General features: G+C 44.7%; 1 protein-coding gene across 1 annotated transcript in view; it reads right to left on the bottom strand.

Moving 5' to 3' along the window:
* JAM3 (junctional adhesion molecule 3) overlaps positions 1-19,885 on the bottom strand; it is a 28,717-nt gene extending 8,832 nt beyond the window's left edge. The window contains exon 1 of the mRNA XM_081114143.1: positions 19,745-19,885. Coding sequence (XP_080970269.1) covers positions 19,745-19,823 — 79 coding nt within the window. The 5' untranslated portion in view covers positions 19,824-19,885. The remainder of the gene's footprint in view (positions 1-19,744) is intronic.
* Positions 19,886-21,108: the final 1,223 nt, after the last annotated feature.

The raw sequence follows: 21,108 nt of genomic DNA, 5'->3' as shown, positions 1-21,108 counted from the left end.
ACCAACATCTGATCATTAACAAGGAGGAGAAAACTAGAGGGTGAGTACACAGTGACGCTGAGAACTTAAAGAACTACACGTTCTCCTGAACCCCGTTTGGGGGGTCTCACAGCACTCCACCTGGGCAGCAGGAGTGACTCCACGCACGTCCCACCAGGGGACCGGGTCCTGGACAGGTTCACATCTCTGAGCACAGAGCGAAGCCAAAAGCCAGAAGCTCCCGCCCCAGCCCCACTTCCCTGCTCTATTTCATCGTCTTTCTTATGAGGAGAAACATGTCATGAAAATCTATCCAGAACTAAGAGAGGTGTTAAGAGGATCTGGAACTAAAAGGGCAACATGACTCAGAACCTGACGCCTCAGCTTCCACCGCATTGTTCTCCTGAAGCCCTTCCTCAGGAGTTTGCAAGGGAAGTGAGTGCCCTTTAAAAATAACCTCTGGAATGATAATCAGATGGTGGGGCAGCTTCAGCCGGCCATCTCTTCCTTCCAGGGAAGCAGGGGAAACAGCGACGGGTGTGGAGGGAGCAGGCAGAGAGCACGATAAGGCAGGAGAGGAAGCGCGAACCCTCACAATGTCTCACAAGCTCCGCAGACTGTTCTCTGAAGTTCTGTGTCTTCGTCTGCCTCCGCTTTTATGATCTGGAACAGTTTAGCAGCTGTGGACAACAACTGCCGTTTCCTATTCCAGCTGGGAGAGACCTTTCAGGAATTCTGCCAGTGTCTGGGCTCTGACGCCAGACAAGCCCTGTAAAATGCCATTTCCTAACCCACCTCCTCAGCCCCTGGAGCTCACATACCCCAAGCTCCGACTCAGCGGGTTGGAAAAGGCCCAGATCTCCACTGTGTCCCCACTGCCCCTGGTTTTCACGTGCAGCCCCCTCTGGGAAGCCGGCTAAGTCACCCCGTCAGGGCCCAACCCACACTCCACCTGTGTCCAAAGCACAGCCCTCCTGGGGGCACAAGGGCGCTCTCTACTTCCCTTCCCTCTTCTGAAGAACAAGAACCCGAGAACATAAAATGTCACAATACAAACACATGGAAGCCTAACAGATGATGAGGTCATGACCGTCTCGGCCCCCGTTCTTCCAAGAGCCTCGGTCTAACTCTGGTGAAGTGTCTGAAGCTGGCGAGTCCATGAACAGCGGAATTCCAAAGCTGACCACTCAGCCACGTCCACACAGATCGAGGCTCAACGGGAAAAGTACCTGTCTTTCCCCCCTGTGAACCCCAAAACCAATCCAAACAGCAACACGGGCTGCTGGCTGCTGAATGGGATCCTGGGAGATAAAGGGACCTCTTTCTGCCGTTCACAATGGCTGTTAGTTCACTGCAGAGAGAGCGGAGAGAAGAGGCAATGGCTGTCTCACTCTCCATGAAAAATGGAATTTGTTTGGATTTATATGCATTGCTGTAAACCAAGGGGGAAAGACACTTGTTTAGAAAATGTTTCACTTTCGGTCCGACGTGCTGCTAAGAAATCGCTTGTGCATGTCTGGCGCTGTAGAGAGTTATTTCGGCCTCTGGCGTTCTGTCCAGTTGGTCGTCTGCTCAAAAGAAACTTTTCCTGACCAGGGCAGACCGGCGTGGCTGCACGTTAGCGTGAGTCACTGTGGGACCTCACTGCCTACTGGGGCCCAAGGCTAAATATAAAGTGGTATGCAGGCTTTCCAGCGGAGAATATTTACATTTTTATTCTGTGTGCATGCCTGGCATAATCCATCTTGGAGAAGAAAATATCCCCAAAGACGGCATCGTTTCAACAATGTCTCAGTTCTGTAACCAATTTTGTAAGGAATTTAACAGCCAGGGGAGAGAGTGCCCGTCAATAATATTTTCCAGACCCACTTACCCAGACACACAGCAAAGGATACACAGGAAATCAACTAACTGTAAGTTCTGACAAGAACAGGACCAGCTGGAGCCCTGGGTAAAGACTGCCCATTGTTACTCTGGCTAAACTAAATGGTTATACGAAGAGACCCTTAAAAATAAAGTATAAAGAGACCCGACCAAATATCATGGACTTCCAAGTAAATTGGGCTGTGATGGTTCATTTTATGTGTCAACTTAGAAGGTGTTTTTGGACGAGATTAACATTTAAATTGGTGAACTTCTGAGTAAGCACATTGCCCTCCCTATGTGGACGGGCCTTACCCAAACAGTAGAAAGGCACGAATAAATAAGAAAGACCAGCCTCCTGCCTGGCCAGTGTGGCTCAGTTGGTTAAGTGGTTAAGTGTCGTCCCGTGCCCCGGAAGGCCGTGGGTTCGATTCCTGGTCAGGGCACATCCCTAGGTTGCGAGTCCAATCTCTGAATGGGGTGTGTATAGGACATCGAGGGCATGATATTGATGTCTCTCTCTGACATCAATGTTTCTCTCTCTCTCCTCCTTCCTCCCTCTTTAACATAAAAATGAACACCTAAAAATAAAAAATAAAAACAGCCTCCCTGGGCAGAGGGAACTTCTCCAACAGACTGAGGCCAGACCTCCTCTGTTCCTTCAGCGATCCAGGGTCTCAGTCCGAGGCCCACCCTGCAGACTGAACTCGCCAGCCTCCATAACCACAGGAACCAGCTCTTTATCACAAATCTCTTTATACATAGTAACCATCTGTACCTAAAATAAATGAATGCTATTCTATTTTACTCATCCTATTGGTTGTTTCTCTGGAGAACCCTAACACGACGACTATGGCACTTCTTGTGTTGACTCTCAAATCTAGAAGAAAAGTATGTCATTTCACTGCACATATGCTCACTCCACGAAGAACTTCCAGGGGCACCCCTAAATTCAGAGGTAGCGCAATCTCATGTCGCATGCCAATGGTAAGCCAGCAGGAGACATCAGATGAGATGCTGATTTGAAACGATCTTGTTTCTATTTAATTCTATCTCCAAACCAAAGCCATCAAGGATTTCTGGACCAGGCGTCTGACTAACCAAGTCTGATAACATCAGAGTAGAATTCCATCCACGAGCCACCCTCGCTGGAAATGTGTGAAGAAGTGACTATCCTGGAGGACTTCCCAGCCTCTTGCGTCTCTAACAGAGAGGTGTATACAGCTCCCGGGGCAAGTCCAGGAGTGTCACGGGGAAGAAGTCAGTCGCCATAATGGAAGCTATGGCAAAATTCCAAAAGGAGAAAAGAAGGACCAGGTCTCATGCCCTTTCAGCATCAAATCACCAGGTGAAACATGAATCAACTGTCCTAAACTAGAGGCTGGGAAAAGGAAGAGGGAGAAAGAAGGGAAAGTAAAGGTGGGGGGAAGACAGCAGAGGAGTGAGGCAGGGGGGAGTAAAGAAAGGGAAGGCAGAGGGAGAGAAGGAAAGGGAAAGAAACACCCGGAATAATGGGGAAAGAATCACCCCGAATAATGGCTCCCCTTCTACTGTAACAGTGCAGTGATTCCTCCATTTTTTCAATGGTTCAGAAAGAGGCTATGAAGTAACTAACCAGACTGAGCTAAAGGCCCGGTGGGGAGGTGGTCACCATCTTCACAGGAGCCTGTACTATCACTTCTTCTAATCGCAGACCAATTAGACCCGCTGCACAGCACTCCTGGCCCTAGAGCGCAAACGAACACATAAAATTCTCCGTCTGTGGCCACGAGACCCATCTCCGAGGCGCTGAGGCATGACAAATAGGTCTGACTAAACAGAGAACATGTGTCAAGGCATTTTTTTGTTCTGCAAAATACCTCATCTGGAAATAAATTACCCCTAACAACTGCCCTGAGAATAAGACCCTGGCATAAAACTGTTCTCTGAGCCCAGTCCTGCAGCCCACTTTCCCGTGTGATCACAGATTCTGGTATCAGATCATCCAGAGAGGAAGTGTGCTCTCAGACGCTATAGAGAAACAGTTCGACATCACACCCGCATCAACTGCAGGCACTGCAGCAAACCCCCCCCCTTCCCCCCAGCCGGTCCCGGAGCCCCTCTGGCTTGGGATCCTGCAGAGCTGCATGCAAATGGCCTCATTACTGATGCTGCAGGCGGCAGGCAGCACCCCCTGCTCTACCATCTGAACGGGGGGAGCACCCCGGGGGCTCTGGCTTGAAACCCACCGGGAACCACTATATAAAAGACAGGGACTAGTTAGTTATTTTGTTTTTGTTTTATCCCACTGACATCATCAAGAGAAAAACTATTTAAACTACCGCATAAAAAAAGGGAAAAAGAAAAGGAGGGAAAAAACTACCGCATATAAGCTTTAATATGTTGTTTTTAACTGCTATGAAATATTTCAGTGGAGAGAGACTGAGATGTTGGAGAGCAGGGAAGGTGGAGGGGGCGGTCTTTTAAAAATGGTGAGCCCTCACACGTTCATATTAGTTTTGGTGCAGTCCACCGGAGGTAGAAGAATAGGTTATAAACTAGCCGGTATTTCTTCTCTAACATACAGGTAGGACACTTTTTTATTGATGACCCCTGATTCATATACAGACTAAACTGACCATATGGAAAGCTTCCACCATTTCTAGTCAACACTGTATCAGAGGTTTTAGCCAGGGCTACTAGGCATGAAAAAGATATTTTTACAAGTATCCAGGTTGGAAAAGAAGAAATAAATCTGTCTTTATTTGCAAACAGCAGGATCATCTATGTCAGGAGTCAGAAAACTACAATCGAAAGGCCGTATACATCCTGCTCCTATTTTTTGTGGCATTGCTGTTGCTTCAACAAGTGAAGTTTCAACAGAACCACCCACACCCATTCATTTACTTACTTATTGTGTATGGGTGCGTTCACTCTAAAATGGTCGCTGAGTGACTGCAATAGAGACCTTATGGAAGGCAAATAAACACAAGAAAAGATGCTCAACATTATTAACCAATGGTGAAATGTAAATTAAAATAATAAGATACCACTACACACCTATTAGAATGGCTACAATTAGAAAGGCTGACCAGATCAGATGTGGATAAGTATGTCAAAAACGGGATTTCTCATCCACTGCAGGTAGGAATGTAAAATGGTACAACCACTTTGGAAAACAGTTTGGTAGTTTCTTAAAATTTAAGTATATACCTATCATTTGATTCAACCATTCTATTCCCAGATACTTCCGAGAGAGTGAAATCATGTGTGTGTACAAATTCTTCCCAGCAACTCTATTGGTAATAATTGAAAGCTGGAAACAATCCAAATATCTATGAACAGTGAATAGATAAACTGTGGTATTTCCATACCATGCGATACTACGATTCATAATAAAAAGGAAAAGAATTAGTAATGCGTGCTGCAACATGGATGAATATCAAAAGAAAGGATGCATGAGGCATGATTCTATTTATATAAAATTCTATACGATCCAAACCAGCATGTAATGACAGAAAACAGATTCAGGGGCTTCCAGGGGACAGGGTAGGATGGAGGGGGGAGGGGGTGTAGATGGAGGGACCAAAGGGAAGGATCACCAGGAAGCACTGAGAAGCTTTTGGCAGTCGTGGATGTCAATGTTTTGATTGTGGTGTTAAAGAGTTTACATATCTGCCAAACTTATCAAACTACCCACTTTATTTATTGATTTGAGAGAAACATTAACCTATCACTCCGCCCAGCCATACACTCACTGGTTAACCCCTGCATGTGCCCTGACTGGGGATCGAACCCGAGACCTCTTGCTTCATGGATCGACCCTCAACCCCTGAGCCACACCAGCCGGGCCCTGATGGTTTATTTTAATGAGGTGGAAAGCTTTCAATTTTTTTTTTTTAATATGGGAGGAAGATATTTCATCCAAAGTACTAGTGTCCAGAATTTTTCCAAAAAAACAAACAAAAGTCAAGTCTTAAGTTTCAAGAGTAAGGAAAAATTTCTCTTTGACATTCTTGGATTTAAATAATGGTTCAGTGATAGTTGCAGATAAAGACTAGGCATCTTAAGCCTGGAGGAAATTTTTGTGCCTGAACTAGCAAACTTTGAATAATAAAAAGTTTCAGTGGAAATTCCAGCATATCTTTAAGGGAAGGAGCTGCCAATATAAATTAGTGAGTTTACACTGAAAATAAACGTCTTAGTAGATAAATAGCTATTAAGAATGGATGAGTCCAGGGCAAGAAAGTGCCATATGCCGAAACCGGTTTGGCTCAGTGGATAGAGCGTCAGCTTGCGGACTGAAGGGTCCCAGGTTCGATTCCGGTCAAGGGCATGTACCTGGGTTGCGGGCACATCCCCGGTAGGAGCTGTGCAGGAGGCAGCTGATGGATGTTTCTCTCTCACCGATGTTTCTTTTTTTTTTTTTTTTTAAATATATTTTATTGATTTTTTTACAGAGAAGAAGGGAGAGAGATAGAGAGTTAGAAACATCGATGAGAGAGAAACATCGATGAGAGAGAAACATCGATCAGCTGCCTCCTGCACATCCCCCACTGGGGATATGCCCGCAACCCAGGTACATGCCCTTGATCGGAATCGAACCTGGGACCCCTCAGTCCGCAGGCCGACGCTCTATCCACTGAGCCAAACCGGTTTCGGCTCTCACCGATGTTTCTAACTCTCTATCTCTCTCCCTTCCTCTCTGTAAAAAATCAATAAAATATATTTAAAAAGAAAAAAAAAAGAAAAGAAAGTGCCATATGAATGAATAAACAGGCCACTGAGTTCCACTGGGTGTTTCCACCTGAAAGTTTAGTGTTACCTTTTCCCAAACACCCAGTGAAATGACGTGACAGGCGATTCGTAGGCTGAGTCAATGTGCCATGTAATGTTAGGAGCCCTTCAGAGCAGGGCATGTTTTTTCTTTTACATGTAAAGGGAAAGCAGGGGAGAGTAGAGAAGAAAAGGAAAGCACCCCATAGCTCAACAAACAAATGCCCCTGTGTAAGAACAAAGAGCATCTTTCAAAAAATGCGAAGTAAACCAAACGTTGGGCATTCAACTACAGCATTATGGGTATTAAATCCGGGCCTCCCAGCTCTCTCTCGCATAAATTATATTCATATTCATTTCAAAGTGTTAGTTGAAATCTTGAGAGTCTGGAAATATTCACTGCTGTTGAAACGTTTGAGGCTCCCATTGGAGAACAAAAACTTGGAATCTGTCTTATTACAGACCCAGCTCGATAAGAGACTTTAAAAAAAGTCTTCTTCCTGGGAAGCTGTTCATGCTGGACTTCTCTGGAAGAAGGCACGATCTTATAAGCCGAGTCTCATTTCTCAATAACTGGACTCCTTACCAGGAGACAAGTGTTTTGCCACCGATTGACGATTTAATTTTAGCAAGTCATTTACTCCTTCTGTTAAGTTTTCTACCCAAAAAGGTAAGATTTACTCCTCTCAGCTCATACAGACATATCAATTTAGGGCTGAAGGACCCTAGAAGGAAGGTTTCCCAGCCTGGACACTGTTGGCATGTGGGACTACCTAACCCTTGGTCTGGGGGCTACCTGATGCATCGTTGGATGTTTAGCAGCATCTCCGGCCTCTAAATGCTAGTAGCAGCACCTCGAATCATGACAATCAAACATGCCCCAGAACTTTCCAACTGTCCTGTGTGGCGAGATCTTTCCCAGCGGAGAGCCACCACTGTAAGAGATGACTCACAAAGAGGCAGCTGAGGTTCAATAACCGCGTTAGAGCACATCCATATTAAGTGGTAGAGATGACACTTCTACACTCCCAATCTAATCCTCCAGCCCTCCCCTTAAATTAATTCTGAGTTTCATTTCATATCAAAAGTAGTGGCAGACATTTAAAATGTTGACACCAAAACAAAAATTGATAAGTCCTCTACATTTACCAATGAGGTACTGCCCACTCGCTTCCACACTACCCCTCCAAGCTCTCACCAGAGAACCTAAAGAACCCTTGCTTTCCTTGGCCTTTAAACATGCTTGAGCCCTAGTCGGTTTGGCTCAGTGGAAAGAGCGTCGACCTGCAGACTGAAGGGTCCCGGGTTCAATTCCAGTCAAGGGCACATGCTCGGGTTGTGGGCTCAATCCCTGGTAGGGGGCATGCAGAAGGCAGCCAATCAGTGATTCTCTCTCATCATTGATGTTTCTCTCTCTCTCTTCTTCTCCTCTCTGAAATCGATAAAAATACTTCTTTTAAAAAAATGCTTGAGCCACACTTCTTAAGTGCAACTGAAATGGATACTCTGGAAAGCCTCGATCTGCATTTTAAGTCATTTTAAATTCGATGTGATGTGTGGGGTACAGGCAACCCCTCGGAGATACTGTGGTTTCCATTACAGACCACGGCAATACAGCGAGGACTGCAATGAAGTGAGTCAGACCACAATAAAGTGAGTCATACCTTTTGCGGGTTAAGGGTCTTGCCTTCAGTTTGTAAAAAGGCAACATCTTGGCAGGTTCCAGTCAAGTTGGTGGAGTAGGTGGAATTCACTTTCTCCCTTGACCACATCAAAATTTCAACTAGATTCTAGAACAATCGACCTGGATAACCACCTGAAGACGAGCCGAACAGAAGCCCTATAACTAAGGATACAAAGGAGGAGCCACATCCAGTGGAAGCGAATGGGCTGGCCCCACACCCACGTCTCAGCTGCAGAGGTTCCCTTGAGGAGGGAGGGGTCTCGGCCACAGGTTGGGCTCCCCAGTCCTGAACACCAGTGCCAGAGAGAGGAGCCACACACCGCGCTGTGAAAATTAACAAGGGTTCTGTCCGTCCGCGGGAGGCAGGCGGCTCCCGGAAACCCAGGCATTCTTTTAAAGGGTCAGCACAGACAAAATTAATTCAGTAAAAAACAAAACAAAAAAACTTCCACCAAACAAAACCCCCAGACCAGATGGCTTCACAGCTGAATTTTACCAAACATTCAGAGAAGAATTAGTACCTATCTTTATCAAAGTATTCCAAAAAATCCACGAGGAGGAGAGGCCCCTCAGGCTCATTTTGTGAGGCCAGCATCACCGATTCCAAAACCAGACAAAGACATTACAAAACAATAACATTATAGACAAATATCCACAACAAAATCCTGGGATGCAAGGCTGGTTTAATACCCGCCAATCAATTAACATGACACACCATATAAACAAAATGAAAAACAAAAACCATATGGTCATATCAACAGATGCAGAAAAAAAGCATTTGACAAAATTCCGCAACCATTTATGATACAAACTCTCAGCAACGCGGGCATAGTGGGAACAGACCTCAACATAAGAAGGGCCATATATACCAAACCCACGGTTAACATCCTGCTCAATGTGGGAAAACTAGAAATTTTCCTTAAGATCAGGACCCAAACAAGAATGTCCATTTTCAAAGTCCTAGCCAAGCAAATCAGACAAGAAAAAGAAGTAAAAGGCATCCAAGTTGGAAAAGAATAAAAGTGTCATTATTTGCAGATGGCATGATATATAGAAATATATAATTATAGAAAACCTTAAAAAAAAGATTAGTCCCGGATGTTATAAAAAAAAAAAAAAAAGAAAAGAAAACCCTAAGGATTGCACCAAAAAATTACTAGAACTGATAAATAAATTCAGTAAAGTAGCAGGATATAAAATAAACTTTCAGAAATCAGTTGCTTTTTAAAAAAAATATATATGTTTTTGATTTGAGAGAGAAAGGGAGAGGGAGAGACAGAAACAGCGATGAGAGAGAAACATCGATCGGCTGCCTCCTGCAGGGTCCCCACTGGGGATCGAGCCCACCACCGGGCATGTGCCCTGATTGGGAACTGAACCAATGACATCTTTGTGCATGGGTCGATGCCCAACCATTGAACCACACCAGCTGGGCCGGTTGCTTTTTATAGACCAATAATGACCTACCAGAAAAAAAACTAAGAAAACAATCCAATTTACAATTGCATCAAAAAATAATAAGGTATCTAGGAATTAATTTAACAATTAATTATACTCAGAAAAATATAAGACACTGGAGAAACAAGTTGAAGAAAATACAAATAAAGGAAAGCATAGACTGTGCTCATAGAGAGGAAGAATTAACTTCATTAAAATGTCCACGCTACCCAAAAAATCAACGGATTCAGTGAAATCCCTATCCAATGGCATTTTCCATGGAAGTAGAACAAATAATCAAAAAGTGTATGTGGAACCACCAAAGACCCCAAATAGCCACAGCATTCTTGAGAAAGAACGAAGTGGGAACTATCACACTACTTCATATCTCACCCACTACAAGGCACTGGAATGAAAAGACACACAGATCTGTGTGACCCTGGCCAGTGTGGCTCCGTTGGTTGAGCATCGTCCCATGCACCAATGGATCACTGGTTCAATTCCCAGTTGGGGCACAAGCCCGGTTTCGGGCTCCATCCCCTGTAGGGGGCATGCAGGAGGCAGCCAACTAATGTTTCTCTCTCTCCCTCTCCCTTCCTCTGTCTCGTCTCTGAAATCAATAAAAACATATTAATTTTTAAAAAGACACATAGACCAATGGAATAGAATACAGAGCCCAGAAATAAACCCATGCCTATATGATCAATTAATCTAATGTAATGAGATAAAGACAGTCTATTCAAGCATGGTACTGGGAAAATTGGGCAGATACATGCAAAGAAAATAAAACTAGACCACCTTCGCACACCATATACAAGAATAAACTGAAAGTGGATTAAAGACCTAAATGTAAGACTTGAAACCATAAAATTCCTAGAAGAAAACAGATGTAGTAAACTCTCTGACATGGCTCTTAGTAATATTTTTTCCAGATATATCTCCTAGGGCAAGGGAAAAACACAAATTTTAAAAATGGGTCTACATCCCACTAAACAGTTTTGTTTGTTTTTTAATCCTCACTTGTACTCTATAACTATGCATGGTGCCGGGGATCACTTCGTCCACTATGTCTAACTACCATGCTGTACACCTGACATTAATATAAAAGAATAATGAATGTCAAGTACAATTGGAAAAGAAAACAAGGCAAAGAAAGGTATGTGACTCTTATGTTAATCAAACGGGTAAAAGGTTGCTCTGGCCAGCTAACTCTATCGGTTAGAGCAGGGGTCCTCAAACTACGGCCCGCAGGCCACATGCAAATACAAATATTGTATTTGTTCCTGTTTTGTTTTTTTACTTCAAAATAAGATATGTGCAGTGTGCATAGGAATTTGTTCATAGTTTTTTTTTTAACTATAGTCCGGCCTTCCAACGGTCTGAGGGACAGTGAACTGGCCCCCTGTTTAAAAAGTTTGAGGACCCCTGGGTTAGAGCGTTGTCCATATATGCCAAGATTGGGGGTTCGGTTCTCGGTTAGGGCACAGACAAGAAACCACCAATGAATGCATAAATAAATAGAACAACAAAGATCTCTCTCTCTCTAAAGAAAAAAATCAATAAATAACAAATTTGAAAAGGGAGTGGGGGTTAAGTAAAGCTGCATTTCCTGCTTCCAGCAGTGTAGTGGATTTGACACTCTGAAAGGTCTGTATACCCCAGCAACAAGAGTCTTCATACATCAGAGTCTTTAATGTATCTCTGGGCTCACAGGAAGTAGGATAATCCTTAAAAGAACAAATACAATATCTGTGGGCTGAAACCAGAAAGTAGTAAGATGAGTGGCGTGTGACCCCGAGGGCAGTACTTCAGGGGGGAGACTGCGCCCATGGCTCAGCAGGAAGGCAGAGAAGCTGAGCCTGAGAGTTTCAAATAATGCCGCCCAGTAGAAGGATCTCTCCCACACAAAGCTTCCTGGGGCCAGGCTCAGATTTGTACAGATTGAGATCAACCAAATATCAGTTTACAAGTAAAGAAAAACAAACCACCACCAGCAAGTCATAAGAAACAATAAACATTAGATTTAGATCCGCAAGAAATTCTCATACTTGAAGAATTGGATGAATAATATAAAACATTTGTACATGAAAGTTTTTAAAAAGGAATAAAAAAACTGAGCAAGCAAAAGAAACCAGATTATAAAAAGAACAAAGTAAAATTTTAGAAATGAGTAGTATTAATTGGTTTAAAAAAAACCCTCTATGCATTGGTTAAATGACAGATTACATACAGCTGGGAAAAAAAATAACTGTAAAGCAAAGGTAAATAAATAACCCAGAACAGCACAAAGAGAGAAGAATATGAAATTATGACCAAACCATTAACTGTCTTAGGAGACAGAATGGCTGCACAGATCTTAGCAGAATCCCAGAAGCAAAGAACTAAGAGAAGCTAGGCAATATGAGTACAGGTAATGCTTGAGAATTCTTGGGAAAGATATAAACTCACAGATACACAAAGTACAGCATATTAACAAGTAGAATCATTAAAAAGAAACCCAGCTCTAGCTGGTTTGGCTTAGTGGATAGAGCATCGGCCTGCGGACTCAAGAGTCCTGTGTTTGATTCTGGTCAAGGGCACATGCCCAGGTTACAGGCTCTATTCCCAGTGGGGGGCGTGCAGGAGGCAGCCAATCAATGATCCTCTCCCACCACTGATGTTTCTATCTCCCTCTCCCTTTCTCTCTGAAAGCAATAAAAATTTAAAAAGAAAGTAAAAGAAAATAAATCCACCCTAATCACATTGTAGTAACATTTCAGATGCCAAAGACAAAATTTTTAAAGTAGCTGAGGGGAAAGATTGATGCCATGACTGCAAGATGACAAGGCTTTGCAACAGGAATGATGGAAACCAGGATACATCCGTGTAACGTTAGTTTGTAAGACAAAATAACTGTCAACCTAAAATTATGCATCCAGTAAATCTATATGTCAAGAACAAATTGAAACAAACATATTTCCAAATATAAATAAAAGTGAATTCAACACCAAGAGAGCTCTCCTAAATGAAGTGACCTTGACTATTCTAGTACCTTCCTAACTGACCTTCCCTCTCCAGTCTTCTTGAATATCAGATCGATACTTCTAAAATCACTTTGATCAGAACACTCCCCTGCTTCAAACTGCCAAGTACAGTTCTACAACCTACATGAGAAGGCCCCAGTTTCTTAGCCTGGCACTGAAAGCGCTTTACAATCTAGTTACTCTTTAATGTTCTCTCCAATGGACAATTTGGCTCCTCAATTTATTAGCTATGGCCTGGGCTAGGTAATTAACCTCGGCATCAGTTGCAAAATGAAATCGCCAAAAACTGACTGCTGAGATCAATGGAGACAGCCCAGGTAAAGCTATCAGCACAATGCCTGACACAGCGTTTTCAATAAATGGTAGCGGTTAATATTTTTATCATTATAACACATTGGTCCCAAAATACAACATATGGATTCCCAACTCCACACCTTTGCGCATACTATCCCCCCCCCCCCGCCTTAATTGGCCCTCAACACCTCCTCCTCCCAAATCTGCACTTTGTAAATCAAAATTATTCCTGCAAGTCCACTCCGTCTTGAAATTCTCCTCCCCGAGGCCAGTCCAGAACAAGTGCTTACACATCTCAATACAGAAACCTTTTACCCTAAATCAGTGATGGTGAACCTTTTGAGCTCGGCGTGTCAGCATTTTGAAAAACCCTAACTTAACTCTGGTGCCGTGTCACATAGAGAAAGTTTTTGATATTTGCAACCATAGTAAAACAAAGACTTATATTTTTGATATTTATTTGATATATTTAAATGCCATTTAAGAAAGAAAAATCAACCAAAAAAATGAGTTCGTGTGTCATAGGTTCACCATCACTGCCCTAAATGCTACTGTTAGCTATCTAAATTGCATGTTCCTTCTGGAATGGAAAAGAGTTCATCTTACATTTCCCTGTTTTGCCCGAGGAAAGCTTTATTGCCATGAAAATGGAGATTCCCAGGTAAATAGGAATTCACGGATTAAGTTCCAGCACCCGGTCGAGATACCTTAGAGGGGGAAAGAAAAAAGAAAAAAAAAAGGCAGCTGTTTGAGGGTTTGTGCACTCTTGGTTTTGTACTCCTCCCGACAGCTGCACTTCATTCTGAGGACATTAACCACGTTCTTAGAGAAGATATCCAGCAAGGAAGTCCGTGGTGGCAGGAAGAATTGATAAGGGCCATCGGCTGAGGCTACTTCAGGAAACACCTTTCGGCGCCGGCTGTCCAAGGAAGTCCATTTGTCTGGCATTCCCCTCGCCCACGGCTGAGAGGCAGGCCCTCCAGGAGTGGCCGGGCCAGCACAAAGCAGGCGCTCGATAAACGTGGGCTGACTAAACAGGCAGACCGACGCCACCACTCAGATGATTTTGTTAGTTCATAAAGGGGGGGGGGGGGCAGGAGAAGGGGGGAGACAAGTGCTCTCGTCAGCTCTTTTAGTTTTCCAGTTAACCATTTGCTGGGGATGACACAGCTGGCTTCCCCACCCAAAAGCAATGACAGCAAATCTCTCCGATGAGTCACGAAGAATGCAAACTGAACTTCAAGGCGGCCCCTCCTTCATCCACTGTGACTGACACCAAGGGGCTAGCAAAAGGCACCATCCACATGCTACCATGTGAAATTAAGTTCCCGCATTTTAAAATAAAATCCTTACTAGTGTCAAATTTAAAAACCCACTATTTATCCATTCGAGGCCAAGACAAAACGCACTTCTTTCCATTATATAAAAGCATCCTCATTAAAGAAAACTTCAAAAAAAAAAAGATGAAAGCATCGGCTAGGAAAAGGGAAGAGTAGAAAACCATGGGCCATGAGATGTACCACTCAAACACAGCACCTAGCAATATTCTGATTCACTTTTTCCAGGTTCCCGCCCCCTAAGCATTAGATGTCTTGTGTAATTGTAACCACTTGATATATACTAATCATACTTGCAGCTTGTGCCACTTAAATTATAACATAAGCATTTCCCATGTTCTTCTTCTTAACCTTGTATAACTGCACAGAGTAGATGGTAGAAAGATTTTTAAACTAAACCAAGTCAAGCAACACTTGCCTTTCTTTTTCTTCCACAGACACTACTGTGGTAAAAACTAAGAATTTCTCAAAGTTTCTGGGCCGCTGGAACTAAGATAAGAAGCATTCAAAAGGCCTGGACACATAGGCAGTGTTTAAGAAATGTTAACTGAGTTTCAAGTGACAACGAGAATAGTTACTCTAATCATCTCTGAAAAGAGACAAGAGAAATTCAATTCAGCCTCTGTTCTCAACAAACTTTTTCTATCGCTGACAAGATAAAATGCATTTGCACCCAACAACTGAAGCCCAATATAGTTGACAATGCACTCATCCTGGCTCCCCCCGAGGGCTGGGGGTGCTGTCTTCATTCTGCACCCCCAGCATGAAGAACGGTGCAGCAGGTGGCACACTACAGATACTCAGGATGTTCTACTGCACTGAACTGGACTAGAGCTCTGAGCCAGACGGAGAGCTCTGCTCAGTGAGACAGGCGAGGATCGCTGGGAGCTGGGGCAAAGCACACAGCACGGATATGGCAGATTTGGGTTTTGGCAACGATGTGCAGGAAGAAGGCTGAACCAAAGGAGCCTTGGGATTCTCTGAAAACAAAAGGTGATGTTGAAAAAGACCGCATGCTCCTAATTTATTCAAAAGTTTGATGTTTTGTCCCGACCAGCGTGGCTGAGTGGTTGAGTCTATGAGTCTCCTGAGTCTATGAATCAGGAGATCATGGTTCGATTCTTGGTCGGGGCACAAGCCCGGGTGGCAGGCTCCATTTGAGCAGGAGGTAGCCCATCGATAATTCCCTCTCATCATTGATATTTCTCTCTCCCTCCCTCTCCCTTCCTCTCTGAAATCAATTACACACACACACACATCTATATCTATATCTATATTTATATCTATATCTATACCTATATCTATATCTACTTTAATGTTTGATGTTTCTACACAACCAGCATTGAAACCCCTGCTGTACATATTAACTACTCACAGGAAATATATAACCCATCATCGATACTCCTTAAAAACAAAGAAAACACACCAACACAAAATAGGGCAGCGTTCCTTATCATGGAGACCAGGACTCATTCTCAGGATGCTTTCTGTGTGAAAAGGCAAGTGGCAGAAGCAGTAAATGAAGGCTTTAGATATCACTGTCGACTTCCAGAGTCGGTACTGTCCTTGCTAAACTACGTGGAAAAGAATGTGCTTGCCCAAGCTTTCCGATCTCTACTCCAGCGAGGCGATGTGCACACAGTTAGCTTTCAGAGGGTAGATACAGAAGACTTGCAATCTGCATGCAGCTCTAACAGCATCATATTCACACCACCTGATTGCAAACATAGCTTAAAAAAGAGAAGCTGGGGGGAAGAGATTAATCAAAGAACTTATATGCATATACGGATGCAGACAATAGACAAGTGAAGGCCTGGGGTGAATCCGGAGCCTGGTGGAGGTATGCAAAGGTGGGGGGGTGGGGGACACATGGGTAACTCTCACCAATAGAACAAACTGAAGAGAGAAAGAATGCAACTTCATGACTAGGGTATCATTCAGCAGACGCCATACATCCTAACTTCCTTCACACGTGTTTTCCTTTCTTCTACTCCACTTGTGCTCTGAAAAAATCCAGAGAATGTATAGAGAAGGAATTTGCTAATATCACATCTCTAACAGCTGCCAGTTGGATGTACTAAATCCACCGCTTCTTCAGTTACATTATCTGGTCCTTTCAGAAACTGTGCTTAATACAAATCTGGTTTCCTTCAAAAGAACGGATTTAAGCCTACCCTACGGGGCCGCCTTTAGAGAAGCTGCAGCGAGCCTAGGAGTTGGGTGTAGGATCATTCCTCCGGGATGTAACCGCCATTTCTTACGATTACGTGTTTCTAACAGCTATCCATCGGGCTCCCTAGCCTGAAGCACCAAGAACAAATGCCTAGCAAACAGTCATCAGCGTCACAGCTGCCGTGAGGCGCTGCTTGCATCAGCAGGTGGTCCTTGTTTTTCTGAAAATACACGCACCTTCCAATCATGATCACACCTAGCAGACCATTTAAAAGAATTAAAATAGCATTAAAAAATGGGTTATTTTTTAAAAAATGTTTCAAGAGTTCAAACACATGCAAATAGAAAGTTGAGAACTTTTTTTCCCTTTGTTTTCTTTTTCAAAAACATCCTGGAAGTTTTGATTTTCAAATTTTGTTAGGCTTCAGCACACTGTCTTTCCCAAGAATGCAAACTGTTACTGTTTTAATGCTAAATGGAGCACTTCCCTCTAGGACAGTGGTTCTCAACCATCCTAATGCCGCGACCCTTTAATACAGTTCCTCATGTTGTGGTGACTCCCAACCATAAAATTATTTTCGTTGCTACTTCATAACTGTAATTTTGCTACTGTTATGAATCGTCATGTAAATATCTGATATGCAGGATATATTTTCATTGTTACAAATTGAACATAATTAAAGCAAAGTGATTAACCACAAAAACAATATGTAATTATATATGTGTTTTCCGATGGTCTTAGGCAACCCCTGTGAAAGGGTTGGCGACCCACAGGTTGAGAACCGCTGCTCTAGGACATCCAAGATTTGGGAGCCTGACAGTAATAATCTTTTTTTAAAAAGACATATGGCAGAACATTTGTAAACTTGAATTGCACCTGTCACCCATTCGACAAAAGAAATATTTTATATACAAACCACATAGCTCTGAACATTTGATAATTCGGTTAAACTGATCCATAATAAGAACGCCACTATCAAATGGAATAATACAAGAAACCAAAAACTGGATTAACACCAACTGTTGAAGATTTCCAAATTACATCTCCCTTAGCACGTTACTGAATTTTTCTGTGCTTCTGTGTGTGTTTTTCCATTCACAAAATGGGAAAAAGTAATAGCAAACATCTTAGAGTGGTTATTAGTATTAAATGAATTAATACATGTTAAATTCTTATAATCCAGCCTGACTAAAGGAAACGAATACAGAATGTTTGTATTATACTGGGAACCCAGCGTGTTTTGTTTTTTTTAAATAAGAATACAAAAAAGCAATAGCAATTAAAGAGTAAATTTTTTAAAAAGACACAGCTATCATGACTTGTGGAAGAATACGGTTTTCAAGCTCCTAGAAATATATTTAGAACATAAATTAATGGAAAAAGAGCCCTGACCGGTTTGGCTCAGTGGATAGAGCGTCAGCCTGCGAACTCAAGGGTCCCAGGTTCGATTCCGGACAAGGGCATGTACCTTGGTTGCAGGCACATACCCAGTGGGGAGTGTGCAGGAGGCAGCTGATCGATGTTTCTAACTCTCTATCCCTCTCCCTTCCTCTCTGTAAAAAAAATCAACAAAATACATTTTTTTAAAAAAAAATTAATGGAAAAAGAGCTCCCTCCTGAATAAATACGTATGTCCCTTCAAAGAGAGTTAACACATCCTACCACCTTGATTCTTTGTCACTGGTCCTATTTTGCAACATGGGATCCTTTCTCCCCTGCTCTCCAGGTAAATCTCAGCCCTTTAAATCAAGAAAGCCACCAACGAGCTCCTCCAGGAGGGCTAAGAGATTATGGGTCTGTGAAGTCCCTAGCATCTTCCAGTTTTATTTAAAAAACAAAACAAAACAAAACAAAAAAACACCGCGTTGAAACTCATTCCTGAACGAAACTGCCAATGGCTCCTGCAATAGAAACTGCCAGCTTTCATGTGCGCGGACCCTCTGCAACAATAGGGAGTTGTTCCCTCTGTGAATAGGACAGTGTCCGTGTGACCGACGAAGCCGGGAGCCGGGCATTCCTGACACCCTTGTCCCCCGGCTAGCCTCCGGCCACTTAGATCACTCGGCCACGTACCTTTCTGGAAATGACTTCCAGGCAAAGTCTAGGGTGGATAGTTCCCCCCTGAAACGCTATCCTTCATCACAGAGCCCCGTTTTCCCAGCTTCTGTCCCAGGGACACACACCCCCTCCCCCCTTCATTGCCACCGTTGTGGGCACTTGCACGTGAATGCGCATCACACACAGGAATGCTTTGTTCTCCTCCCCTACCCCCCCCCCCCCAATTCTGAGACAGTCCCCTCGCGTGTTCACTTGCATATTCCGCAAAACATCACGGGAGGACAATGGTAGGGAAGCCAGACAATGAAACGACCGCAGACCCGGGGAAGAAGTGTGGGGTACAGTCCGTGGTGGGAATGGGGTGGTGTCTGCTGCCCCCCTGACCTGGAATAGAGACTGGCCTTCGGTCTTCGCTTTCTTATCTAGCCAGTGGCTTAGGGAAACCCAGCTCCCCAAGTTGTTATAAAAAGACCAAGAACACGCTAGTTCCCAAGCGCCCCGGGCCCAGGACGCGCGCCCTCGCTCCTCGGAAGCTATTTCGGTCCTTCTGTCCAGCTGTCCCGGGACACGCGACTCTGGTGGGAATTCCCGACAGTGGGAAGGGCGCGCCGGGCTCCCCGGCGCCTCGCTGCGCCCCGATCGGAGCGGCCCCCCGGGCGCCGGGTCGGGGTCTGCGCGCGCTCCTCGCTCGGGCGGGAGACCGGCGAGTCCTGGAGTGAGACCCGCGCCGTTTTCTTCGCACGAAAGTTGCGTTCGCCCCGGCGGAGTCCCTTTGTTTACCGCGCGACCCAAGGGAGCCGGAGGGAGCGGGGCCAGGAGCCCGGTGGGTGCCGGGCGGGCGCCGGGGGACCCCGCAGGCCGCCCACCGGCCTCTCCGCGCGCCGCCCGCGCCGGGGTCCCCCGCAGGGTGCCCCGCAGGGTCCCGCGCCCGGTCGGGCCCAGCTCCGCCACAGCAGCCCGGCCTCCCGCCCGGACCCCGCCTCGAGGCCCGGACCCGAATCCTCTCCCCGGGACCCGAGTCCTCTCCGCCGCGGAGCCCGGGCCGGGACCGCTATTCCCGCCTGGATGGGCTCCAGCCGCTCGGCCCGCTCGGCTCCCATCGCCCCCCGGCCCCCCCTCCCACGGGCAGCAGCACACTCACCCCTGAAGAGCAGCAGAAGGAAGAAGTCGGGCAGCCGCGCGCGGAGCAGGAGCCCCCGACGCCGCCGCCGCAGCGCCATGTCGAGAGAATACGAGGGGTCGCGAGCGTGCGGCGCGGCCAGGCTTCCCCGCGCGCGCGCATGCGCCCAGCCCGCCGGACCCTGCTACCCGCCCCCAGTTACCATGGCGACCAACGGGCCGGCTGAGCCGTCACCATGGTGACAAAGAAAGCTGAAGTCTGGTTACTATGGATGCAGGGATGCCCTGGACCTGGGCCCACAGGGTCTGTTTCAGTGAATTGGGTGGGAGGAAGTAAAGAAGGATGTTCAAGAATGAGGTGGGGTGAATTTCCACAGCTATAAGCTGAAGACATCACTACAGATCGGAGCGGGAGCGCTCAATTAAAACTTGGAAAAGTTAAGAGCTTCTGATTTTACAAAAAAGGATGCAGCCCAGTTATCTTGGAAGCATTATTGCCCAACTTCAAATCTGATGAAAGGAAAAAGCTCAGAAATCTATATAAAACATAACCAACACGTATATTTTACGGTACATAAAAATGACATCCTCAAATAAGCATAGCCCTGGCCGGGTGCTCAGTGGTTAGAGCCTCGGCCTGAGGATTGAAGGGTCACGGGTTTGATTTCTGGTTAAGGGCAAGTGCCTGGGTTGCAGGTTCCCCAGCCTTGGTAGGGGCACTCGCAGGAGGCAACCAGTCTCTCTCTCTTTCTCTCTCTCTCTTTCTCTCGCATCCATAGACGTTTTTCTCTCTCTGCACCCTTCTCCCTCCCTTCCACTCTCTCAAGAAATCAATGGAAAAAATATCCTCAGGTGAAGACTAAAAATTATGATAAAGCCCTGACCAGTTTGGCTCAGTGGATAGAACGTCGGCCTGTGGACTGAAGGGTCCCAGGTTCGATTCCAGTCAAGAGCATGTACCTTGGTTGCGGGCATATCCCCAGTAGGAGGTGTGCAAGAGGCAGCTGATCAATGTTTCTCTCTCATCAATGTTTCTAACTCTATCCTTCTCCCTTCCTCTCTGTAAAAAATCAATAAAATATATTTAAAAAATAATAATGATAAAAATAAAATAAGCATAATTTGTTTCTGTGGTAGATAAAAGAATGATGGTATACCTAATTTTTTTCCTGCAGGAATTCAGACTAATTATTTGCTCTGGTTTCTGAATATTGGGACATGGTAAGGCTAGGGAGCAAAAATGGAGCAAAATCTTTTGAGGACAAGTGATAAGATGAAGGAAGAGAAGGATAAAATATCCTGGAAACTGGACCTAAGGATGCAGGTGGTTTTGAATGTCATTTAATACTATGGAAAATTTTGAAATAGCATGTATTATATCTAATA

The sequence above is a fragment of the Myotis nattereri genome (assembly GCF_964212035.1).
Source record: "Myotis nattereri genome assembly, chromosome: 19".
NCBI classification, from domain to species: domain Eukaryota; kingdom Metazoa; phylum Chordata; class Mammalia; order Chiroptera; family Vespertilionidae; genus Myotis; species Myotis nattereri.
This window is presented reverse-complemented; position numbering and strand designations above follow the sequence as displayed.